The sequence below is a fragment of the Salmo trutta genome, chromosome 19, assembly GCF_901001165.1.
Source record: "Salmo trutta chromosome 19, fSalTru1.1, whole genome shotgun sequence".
In the NCBI taxonomy this organism is placed as follows: Eukaryota; Metazoa; Chordata; class Actinopteri; order Salmoniformes; family Salmonidae; genus Salmo; species Salmo trutta.
Genome location: NC_042975.1, coordinates 56,264,056 through 56,276,061, shown reverse-complemented (window position 1 = coordinate 56,276,061; position 12,006 = coordinate 56,264,056). Strand labels below are relative to the sequence as shown.

At 41.5% G+C, this 12,006-nt stretch overlaps 1 protein-coding gene across 2 annotated transcripts in view; it reads right to left on the bottom strand.

Annotated features, from left to right (window-relative positions):
* Window positions 1-254: 254 nt before the first annotated feature.
* The window catches only part of LOC115155024 (lissencephaly-1 homolog B), a 47,288-nt gene continuing 35,536 nt past the window's right edge, over window positions 255-12,006 (bottom strand). For both annotated transcript variants that reach the window (XM_029701812.1, XM_029701813.1), the window contains exons 7-11: window positions 5,242-5,344; window positions 4,792-5,020; window positions 2,403-2,504; window positions 1,547-1,703; window positions 255-1,372 (exon numbers count right to left, since the gene is read on the bottom strand). In XM_029701812.1, the coding sequence (XP_029557672.1) occupies window positions 1,299-1,372; window positions 1,547-1,703; window positions 2,403-2,504; window positions 4,792-5,020; window positions 5,242-5,344 (665 nt within the window). In that variant the 3' untranslated portion in view covers window positions 255-1,298. The remainder of the gene's footprint in view (window positions 1,373-1,546; window positions 1,704-2,402; window positions 2,505-4,791; window positions 5,021-5,241; window positions 5,345-12,006) is intronic.

Genomic DNA, 12,006 nt, shown 5'->3' with positions numbered 1-12,006 from the left:
GCAAAGGGTGGCTATTTTGAAGAAACTAAAATATATTTTGATTTGTTTAACACGTTTTTGGTTACTACATGATTCCATGTGTTATTTCATAGTTTTGATGTCTTCAATATTATTCTACAATGTAGAAAATAGTAAAAATAAAGAAAAACGCGTAAATGAGGTGTCCAAACTTGACTGGTACTATAGTTTGGCGTCCTGAAGCTGTGCAAAACTTTCACACCATTGATAAAAAAAAACAAAAAATAAGGCCAAAGTTGTATTTACAGATTTTTATTTTTTAATTATGGTGCAAACAATGACATCCAGATATATTGATACACAATTTTACTGTGCGTGTGTGTATGTGCATCTGTGTGAGTGTGTATGTATATGAAAGAGAGAAAGAGCGAGCGAGCGCACAGAACTTAGTGAGCATACTCCTATGAGTAGCTACTAGAAGCCAGTCAGTCAGTCAGAAAGAGGGAGTAAAAACAGAGGGAAAGAAGCCTTGCCTCCACACAATTCTCTACATCTGTATAAACAGACGACCACAGAGAGAATGATAAGAGGTTATCCTATGTACACACGTACAGTACACATTGCACGCACGCAGATGAACACATGCGCACACACTTTCTGTCACCTCAACTAAAGGACTAAATGTTCATTTCTATTTTTTTTCCCGCTCTTCCCCCCACATCTTTTATTCTACTCCTTCTCCTCCCCACTTCATCTTCTCTTCCTTCTTTCACACTCCTCTCCTTCCCTCTCTCCCAGGTAGCGTCAGACTATAACAGCGGAGGCAAGATACTAAATAAAACCCTTAAAGGACATACGTGATTGGGTTGCGTGCACTGTGTCACAATTACCCAGCATCCACTGGGGCAGAACACAAACCATTTACCCCCATCAGGACGTCATGACAACGGTATGCAAATTTACAGTATACAAGTTTTGGGTGAATTCACCATGCAAGGAATACTTTTCTCTTTTAGTGTGTGTGTGAGAGAGAATGTGTGTGTTAGAGTGTGTAACATTTATTAAGCGTACTGTATATCCAGAATAATTTACATAAAAGGACAATATTTATTTGAACAGGGCAGGGCGGAGAGCCTGGGTAACCATGGTATGGAGTGCGAGAGGTGGGGCTTAGGTGAGTGTCAAAGAGACAGGGTAGAATAGGGGGGAAGAGGCGGTTATAGGGCTGCTGTTTGGGGGGATAAAGGAGGAGTTTGTGGGAAAAGAGGTGGTTGGGGGGGTTATAGGGCTGTGGTTGTGGGGTAGAGAGGAGGATGAGGAGAGGGAGATAGCAGGCAGACTCAGCGACACTCCCACACTTTGACTGTCTGATCAACGCTGCCTGTCACCACGTAGGGAGCAGTCTGGTGCATATCTGGAAGACAGAGATACAGATGTAAGAGACAATGGAAGATGGACTGGTTGGAGGCAGAACTGTGGAACTGGCAGAAGTGTGTTGGAGATTACACACACAAATAGGTGGTTTTGACTAGATGTACAACAATTTGAGGGAATGCACACAGACACATGGATACAAACACACTCTTACCCAGAGAGGTAACAAAGTGTTCATGGGCACACAAGGTCTTCATGCAGCGCTTGTTCTTGTAGTCCCAGATCCTCAGAGTCTTATCATCAGCACAGCTCACTATGAACCTGCCTCCAGGGTGCACCAACACACCACGTACCCAGTTATCATGACCCACCTAGAGGGAGGATAGAACACGTTACAGGCACCCAGTTATCATCACCCACCTAGAGGGAGGATAGAACACGTTACACACACCCAGCTATCATGACCCACCTAGAGGGAGGATAGAACACGTTACACGCACCCAGTTATCATCACCCACCTAGAGGGAGGATAGAACACGTTACACGCACCCAGTTATCATGACCCACCTAGAGGGAGGATAGAACACGTTACACACACCCAGTTATCATCACCCACCTAGAGGGAGGATAGAACACGTTACACACACCCAGTTATCATCACCCACCTAGAGGGAGGATAGAACACGTTACACACACCCAGTTATCATGACCCACCTAGAGGGAGGATAGAACACGTTACACACACCCAGTTATCATCACCCACCTAGAGGGAGGATAGAACACGTTACACACACTAGACCAGTGTTTCCCAACTCCAGTCCTATCCCCAACAGTACATGTTTTTATTGTAGCTCCAGACAAACACACCTGATTCAACTTAATCATCAAACCCTTGACTTGAATGAGGTGCGTTTGTCTGTGGCTACAATGAAAATGTGTACGGTTGGGAGTACTTGAGGACCGGCGTTGGGAAACACTGTACTAGACCAACCTGTGACAAAAAAAAACTCTGGAAACCAATCGGGTTACCTGAGGAGGAGGTAACACACACAAATGTTACACAAACTCACCAGAGTCATAAGGCACATGCCAGTGCTAATGTCCCACATCTTGATGGTCTTATCTCTAGAGCCAGAGAGAAGGAACGGACCAGACTTCCCATTCTTCTTGCTCTACAGAGAGAGAAAGAGGGAGGGGGAGAGAGAGCGAGAGAGAAAGGTCAAGAGGGAAGGGGAGAGAGAAAGGGCGAGAGACAGGGGGAGAGTGAATATGCTCATCATTTAAAAACAAGAGTGTGTATGCACCGTTACATTGTTAACCTACAAAAGTACCCAATGTTTTGAAATTAATATCTAGAAAATTACAGAGGGTTACAGAATGATTTGACACTAGCTGCCCTTTTCATTTCTCCTGGTTAAAATCCTGCAATCTTGTGGACTAGTGGTCTTAAACCACTGCCTCAGGATCACATTTATCGCCGTAGCATGGGTTCGAATCCAGCCCACTGCTATTGCACCAAAAAAAATCATCTTTCTACTGTCTCTTCTCTATCGAATAAAGCATAAAATGCCAAAAATATGCCTTTAAAAAAAATCTGCTATCTTATTGGTTGAGCTCTGGTACTATGTTCACTGGTTTTCAAAGACACCACCAGAGAGTCTTTAAATTAATTATAGGGTTGCAAAATTCCAGGTTTCACAGACATCCTGGTTGGAGGCTTACGGATTTCCTGCTTATTCCGTCCTGATTCCAGGAATCTTCCAACCAGGATTTCTGGTAAACCTGGGAAATGTGGTAGAATTACCAAATCTTTGCAACCCTAACCAAATGTGACTCACCATCTGGATTTGGTCTTACGTAGCAACATTTTTATTTGTTTTATTTTTTACATTGGATAGTAGAGACAAAATGGTATATGAAACACTGCATTTTTGAGGAACAAATGGGAAAGTAATTCTGCTTTGAAAGTTGATAAACTTGTAAACTCACTTTTGAGAAAATGGACCTTGAATATTTTGGTACCTACTGGAGAGCTCTCCTTTGTCTAAACCCATTCAGCATTGTTCACACCCTCCTAAGCTTTAGCCCCACCCATCTCCTTGCATTCAGAGCGCACACTTGAGGCTCTGGTCGATAATTTGTTTACCTCTGGATATCATGAAAACAGCCTAACCAGCTCTGCTGGCAACAATTACACTTTTTTTGCCGACGTTTACTGACACCGGCCATATTCAACGCGTGTTGTATCCTTTAGCTTAAGACATGTAGCTAGCTAGCTAGGTAAACAACGTGTAAGATCACACACACACGTCACGTAACGTTAGCTAACGAGCCAGCCAGCAAACGTTAGCTAGTTAAACAACAATGAACATAGTGCCAAATCATGTCGTTACTACCCTGCATGAATCTGCTGGGAGCTAACCAACCAGGTTCAATGTTAGCTAGCTAACAATAGCCTTTAACTAGCAAAGCAAACGGTTCTGGGATACGAATAGTCATACACGTAATGTTAGCTATGGAGCCAGCCAGCTAACGTTAGCCAACTAGCTAACAGTACACTTTAGCTTGAAATGAAACCACTTTCTGTCAACATTAGAAAATTAATATCTGAAAACATAGCTAGCTAGACTATCTTACCTGTATACAACATCATGCATGATGTACGCGTCTCCCTGTCACGGATGCCATGCCACAGTTGCCCTTAGTTTGAAAATGTAATCCGGAGACAGGTGTTTTCTTCATCTCTTTAGCTATCATACTCTGATTTCAAAACTTGATCCTCCAGAAAGTGGAGCAACACTTATGCAGCTCCACTACACAATATATTTTTTTAAAAGCCACATTCAAAACAGGATTACCAACACAGACTGACCAGCTCAAATAGACAGAAGCCCTCTATATGGCAGACCAATCCAAACTCCTCTCTCTGCATGTCCAGCCCACTCATTAGCTCAGCCAATCATGGCTAGTGGGAAGGTTGCTGGATTTTTCTGTGTGCTTAACCAAAAAGGCTTGTAATGTAACAATTTTATTAGTATTTACAGATGCTATACAAGTTTGTTATTAAGGCACATGAAAGTTCACATGTTCCAGAAGGCATTTCTGCCCAAAAACGCATTTTGATAAAAAATAAATAACATTCAAATGGTTCTCCTGTGAAGTCGTAACTTTCAACATACGGCAAGTTTCCTGAAACGGGTCACAAATAGTGTTACTGCAGTGTTTCCCAAACTCAGTCCTGCGGACCACAAGGGGTGCATGCTTTGTTTTCTGCTCTAGCACTATACCGCTGATTCAAATAATCAAACATGATGATTAGTTGATTATTTGAATCAACCGTGTAGTGCTAGGTGAAAAACAAAACATGCACCCCTTGGGGTCCCCAGGACAGAGTTTGGGAAACACTGGGTCACTGAGTCAGGATTAGGATTAGTGTGTGTACATAGAGGTTCTCCTCACCTCCGAGCTGGTAGCCTCCAGGATGGTAGGGTGAGCGGTATCGGGGGCCCAGGCGATACACTCCACCACGTGTTCGTGCTCTCGCAGCTCAGCCTTACACTCCTTGGAGGTGGCCACCCACACACGCACTGTCTGGTCGTTGGAACAGCTGGCGATAAGAGAACCATCCTGGTTGGGCCGGACCATCCTCACCCACTCCCTGTGGCCTGTAAATGTCTTCACACAGTACCTAAAGAAAGAAAACACTCAGAGTTATATACATACACAAAGACATACACACCTGCAGCAACACTCAAATACGGGACATTTTGCAACACCAGAATGTGTCTGCCACTGGATTAATAAAACATGAGATTAAGTATTTCAGCACCTGATAAGTGAGATAAGTCAATCAAATGTATTTATAAAGCCCTTTTTACATCAGCCGATAAGTGTGTTTGTGTGTCTCACCCAGTGGCCACCTCCCACATTTTGATGGTCTTGTCTCTGGAGGCGGAGACTATGTGGTCTCCGTTGGGCATGATGGCTACAGACGACACGTTATGGTCATGACCTGAAAACAGACAGACGGAGGAGAGAGGGAAAGAGATATCAGTAAGCCTAATACAAAAAAACCAGTTCCACTTTACAGTAATTACATAGTAGTAACCAAATATATAGAATCATTCTATTTATTTTTAGAAATATTTATTCAGGGTTTTCAGGTCATATTTCATACATACACTACATGACCAAAGTATAAGGACAACTGCTCAAACATGTAATTCCAAAATCATGTGCATTAATATGGAGTTTGTCCCCCCTTTGCTGCTATAACAGTATCCACTCTTCTGGGAAGGCTTTCCACTAGATGTTGGAACGTTGCTTCGGGGACTTGCTTCCATTCAGTCACAAGAGCACTAGTGAGGTCCAGCGCTGATGTCGGATGATTAGGCCTGGCTCGCAGTCGACGTTCCAATTCATCCCAAAGGTGTTTGATGGGGTTGAGGTCAGGGCTCTGTGCAGACCAGTCAAGTTATTCCACACGGATTTTCAACAAACTATTTCTATATGGACCTTGTTTTGTGCACGGGGCATGATCATGCTGAAACAGGAAAGTGCCTTCCCCAAACTGTTGCCACAAAGTTGGATGTCATTGTATGCTGTAGAATACAAGGCACACTTAACCAGCATGATTACCACAGCATTCTGCAACGTTACGCCATCCAATCTGATTTGCGCTTAGTGGAACTATCATTTGTTTTTCAACAGGACAAATGACCCAAAACACACCTCCAGGCTGTGTAAGGGCTATTTGACCAAGAAGGAGAGAGTGATGGAGTGCTGCATCAGATGACCTGGCATCCACAATCACCCAACCCAATTGAGATGGTTTGGGATGAGTTGGACCACAGAGTGAAGGAAAAGCAGCCAGTGCTCAGCATATGTGGGAACTCCTTCAAGACTGTTGGAAAAGCATTCCTCATGAAGCTGGTTGAGAGAGTGTGCAAAGCTGTCATCAAGGCAAAGGGTGGCTACTCTGAAGAATCTAAAATATATTTTGATTTGTTTAACAATTGTTTTGGATACTTCATGATTCCATGTGTGCTATTTCATAGTGTTGATGTCTTCACTATTATTCTGCAATGCAGAAAACAGTAAAGAAAAACCCTGGAATGAGTAGGTGCGTCCCAAACTTTTGACTGGTACTGTATGCGTATGTATATATAAATAATACACATTTCATGGTTTACAATTTCAGATAACTTCTGTTAGATACAATGCATTCGGAAAGTATTCAGACCCCTTGAATTTTTCAACAATCTTACGTTACTGCCCTATTCTGAAATGGATTAAATACATTTTTCTTGAATCTCCACAATACCCCATAATGAAACGTATAAAAAAAAAATGGTACATTTAAGGATTTAGACATTTTCACATTGTTAGAAGGCAGTGCTTCTGTAGTCCCGGGGACCGAAAGGGGTGCACCCCCCCTTTCATACATCAAACTCCAATGAAAGGTTTGATGGGTCCCGAAGGCAAGGACCAAGAAGCACAGCTCAGAGATGTATGGACAGGTATGGTAGCAAATTCTCAGCGGGACCAAGCCATCCACACATAAGAGGCAAATTAAATATTTAAAAATAAATAAACTAAAGTCAAAATTCGAAAGGAGGGTTTGGTCTTTGTAGGTCTACTGTGGAATGAAATACAATTGTTTTCCCTTTTTAAGGTATAACATATTTTGCCAGTTTTAAAAAGTCAATCAAATACTGCAGCCATTGACTGCAATGAAGGGTGTACCTTTTTCCACTCAAGAACTACAAGTATCTTATAGAAAACCAGCTGCACTGGCCTGGACACCATTAAACCAGTAGGTGGTGGACCAAAAAAAGGCCAGCAGAGGACACAATTATACACTAACTCCAAAAATTACAGACAATGTTGCAAAAACATTTAGCCAAAATAGGGATGGGCATTTGACATTTTTTTGGGCCTGTTCAGTACACATTATATACTTTTTAGTATTCAAGTACTCGAATGAAAACAAATATAATATTTAGAACAGGCCCACATTGAAAAAAAAAAAAAAAGTGTGCATATTTATCTATAGACCTATGCCAACAGCGCGCAACAAACACCTCATTTATCATAACCATTACAGATAACAAATAATGATTGCAACATTTCTCCATATATACTGAACAAAAATATAAATGCAACATGTAAAGTGTTGGTCCCATGTTTCATGAGTTGAAATAAAAGGTCCCAGAAATGTTCCATATGCACAAAAAAGCTGATTTCGTTCAAATTTTGTGCACAAATTTGTTTACATTCCTGTTAGTGAGCATTTCTCCTTTGCCAAGATAATCCATCCACTTGACAGGTGTGGCATATCAAGAAGCTGATTTAACAGCAGGATCATTACACAGGTGCACCTTGTGCTATGAACAATAAAAGCCCGCAAAAATATGTACACAACACAATGCCACAGATGTCTCAAGTTGAGGGAGTATGCAATTGGCATGCTGACTGCAGGAATGGCCACCAGAGATGTTGCCAGATAATTATGTTAATTTCTCTGCCTCCAAAGTCATTTTAGAGAATTTGTCAGTACGTCTAACCGGCCTCACAACCGCAGACCACATGTAACCACGCCAACCCAGGACCTCCAATCAGGCTTCTTTCTTCACCTTCGGAAGCATCTGAGATCAGCCACCCAGACAGCTGATGAAACTGTGGGTTTGCACAACTAAATAATTTCTGGAGGCACATTGTCATGCCATTCATCTTCCGCCATCACCTTTTTCAGCATAATAATGCATGGCCCAGTGTCAAGCTGAAAATGTCCCAGTTCTTTCATGGCCTTCATACTCACCAGACATGTCACCCATTGAGCATGTTTGGGATGCTCTGGATCAACTTATACGACAGCGCATTCCAGTTCCCGCCAATATTGAACAACTTGGCACAGCCATTGAAGAGAGGGACAACATTCCACAATCAACAGCCTGAGATGCGAAGTAGATGTGTCACACTGCATGAGGCAAATGGTGGTCACATCAGATAATGACTGGTTTTCTGATCCACGCCCCTACTTGTTTTTGTTTTTTTTACGGTATCTGTGACCAGAGGTATATCTGTATTATCAGTCAGGCCCTAATCTATGGATTTCACATAAGTCATTTATTTCAATTGACTGATTTATGTACAGTGGCAAGAAAAAGTATGTGAACCCTTTAGAAATACCTGGATTTCTGCATAAATTGGTCATAACATTTCATCTGATTATCATCTAGGTCACAACAATAGACAAACCGTCTGTTTAAACTAATAACAAACAATTATATGTTTGTCTTTATTGAACACACAGTGTAAACATTCACAGTGCAGGGTATGTGAACTCTTATATTTAATAACTGGTTGACCCTCCTTTGGCAGCAATAACCTCAACCAAACGTTTTCTGCCGTTGCGGATCAGACCTGCACAACGGTCAGAAGGAATTTTGGACCATTCCTCTATACAAAAAAAACTGTTCCAGTTCAGCAATATTCTTGAGATGTCTGGTGTGCACTGCTCTCGAGGTCATGCCACAGTCTCTCAAATCGGGTTGAGGTCAGGACTGACTGGGCCACTCCAGAAGGCGTATTTTCTTCTGTTGAAGACATTCTGTTGTTGATTCACTTTTGTGTTTTGGGTTGTTGTCCTGTTGCATCACCCAACTTTTGTTGAGCTTCAATTGGCGGACAGATAGCCTAACATTCTCTTGCAAAATGTCTTGATAAACATGGGAATTCATTTCGACGATAGCAAGCTGTCCAGGCCCTGAGGCAGCAAAGCAGCCCCAAACCATGATGCTCCTTCCACCATACTTTACAGTTAGGATGAGGTTTTAATGTTGGAGTGCTGTGCCTTTTTTTCCTCCACACATAGTAGTGTGTGTTCCTTCCAAACAACTCAACTGTAGTTTCATCTGTCCACAGAATATTTTGCCAGTAGCGCTGTGGAACATCCAGGTCTACTTTTGCAAACTTCAGATGTGCAGCAATGTTTTTTTTGGACAGCAGTGGCTTCTTCCATGGTGTCCTCCAATGAACACCATTCTTGTTTAGTGTTTTACCTATCGTAGACTCGTCAACAGAGATGTTAGCATGTTCCAGAGATTTCTGTAAGTCTTTAGCTGACTCTAGGATTCTTCTTAACCTCATTTAGCATTCTGCGTTGTGCTCTTGCAGTCATCTTTGCAGGACGGCCACTCCTAGGGAGAGTAGCAAAAGTGCTGAACTTTCTCCATTTACAGGCAATTTGTCTTGCCATGGACTGATGAACATCAAAGCTTTTAGAGATACATAAAGCTGGAAAGGGTTACAAAAGTAAGTCAACAATTCTTAATCTTAGGTCTTCTGAGATGGTTCACATCAGGCAACGCCTCATGAATAGCAAACTCAAATTCTGTGAGTGTTTTTATAGGGCAAGGCAGCATCTCCATTCTCGTCTCATTGATTGGACTCCAGGTTAGCTGACTCCTGACTCCAATTAGCTTTTGGAGAAGAAATTAGTCTAGGGGTTCACATACTTTTTCCAACCTACACTGTGAATGTTTAAATTATGTTTTCAATATAGTTAATAATGTGTGTGTTATTAGTTTAAGCACACTATGTTTGTCTATTGTTGTGATCAGATCAAATTTGATGACCAATTTATGCAGAAATCCAGGTAAATCCAAAGGGGCCATACTTTTCCTGCCACTGTATATGAACTGTTACTCAGTAAAAAACAAAAATGAATGAAATCAGCAATAAACCTTTGTAAGACATTCATTTTCACAGTATTTATGCATCCAGATAAAAGGGAAGAAGCAACCAGCGCTCAAAGTCAAGTTCAAGTAACTTCTTAAAGTTTGCCTTTAGGTCTTTAAAATGGCAGACAACCAGTATTCAGACCCATTCACTTTTTGTTACGTTACAGCCATTCTAAAAAGGGCTAAAAAAATGGTTTTCCCCGATTCAAACTACACACAATACCCCATAATGACAGTGCAAACAGGTTTTTAGATGTATTTTTGCAAATGTAATAAAAAAACAGAAGGTATTTACATAAGTATTCAAACCCTTTGGTATGAGACTCGAAAATGAGCTCATCCTGTTTCCATTGATCATCCTGGAGCGCTCTCTACAACTTGGGAGCCTGTGGTAAATTCAATTGATTGTACATGATATGGAAAGGCTATAGAGTTTGTCCAGTTTGGCCGGGCGTTCAGCTCTATGAAGAGCCTTGGTGGTTCCAAACTTCTTCCAGTTAAGAATGATGGAGGCCACTGTGCTCTTGGGGACCTTCAATGCTGCAGACAGTTATTGGTACACTTTCCCAGAGCTGTGCCACGACACAATCCTGTCTCGGATCTCTACGGACAATTCCTTCGACCTCATGGCTTGGTTTTTGCTCTGACATGCACTGTCAACTGTGGGACCTTATATAGGCAGGTGTGCGCCTTTCCAAATCATGTCCAATCCATTGAATTTACCACAGATGGACTCCAATCAAGTTGTAGAAACATCAAGGATGATCAATGGAAACAGAATGCACCGGAGTTCAATTTCTAGTCTCAATGCAAAGGGTCTGAATACTTTTGTAAATAAGGTTGTTTTTTTTTGCAAAAATGTCTAAAAACCTGTTTTCGCTTTGTCATTATGGGTTATTTTGTGTAGATTGATGGGGGAAAAAATGAATTTAATCAATTTTAGAAAAAGGCTGTAATGTACCAAAATGTGGAATAAGTCAAGGGGCTCGATTACTTTCCAAATGTACTGTATAATATTAAACAGATGTCTCAAATTTTAAAAAGAATGCCTGTTTTTAATAAATCCTGTCTGATTGGGGTTGATTATGGAAGGTAAGTGCTAGGGTTTTAGCTAATATCCAATTCAAAAGCGAGAGAGGGTCCTTAATCTTTCTTTAGGATGAGTGATATAGTGGCTTGATAAAAAGTCTGGGGTATAGAGATTTATCAAAGCAGTGGGAGTAGGCTGAAGCTAATAGTGGACGGAGTTGTTTAGAAAATGTCTTAAAATTCAGCTGAGAACCCATCTGGTCCCGGTAAAATTTCTGAAGTGGTAAATGGTTTATCAAGATCCATTCTCACTGCATCCGTTAGCTTGGGTATTGGTAAACTTGAGCGGAAAGCATCTTCAGTGCGATATAAATCAAAACTCATTTGAGATCAACCCTGCTTTGGTACGATATTAGGTGGGAGGCTGTGGATTGTCTTAATTGGTGGGCTAGAATTCTATTTCTATGGTAGTAACTATGTAAGTACACTAACAACAGTGTAGGTATGTCAGAGTTTCTGTTAGCCGGTAAATGCCGGCTTTAGGACATGCTGTAGCGGTTTGTCACATGCAATATGCTTTGTGGATTTCACTGGACAGAGGTTGCTCTCCGGTTTTGTGAGTAAACAAAAAGGTGTGGTGAGGTATCTTCTTATTGTCTCGGCCTTAGGCATATACCACGGCTCAATCATGGCTAGAAGGGATCCAGCTTTTGTCAAATTAACGTCAAAAGTTGATTTTCTTTGCATTTTAGCTAACCTTAACCCCAACTCCGTTACCCTTACCTTTTCCTAGCCTTAGCCAGTTAGGAGTATTAGGTTATGTTAATTATCCTAACCTGCTGCTTAAATTCTCCTAACCTGCAATGAAAAGTCAAATATGACGTTATTTGACAAAAGCTGG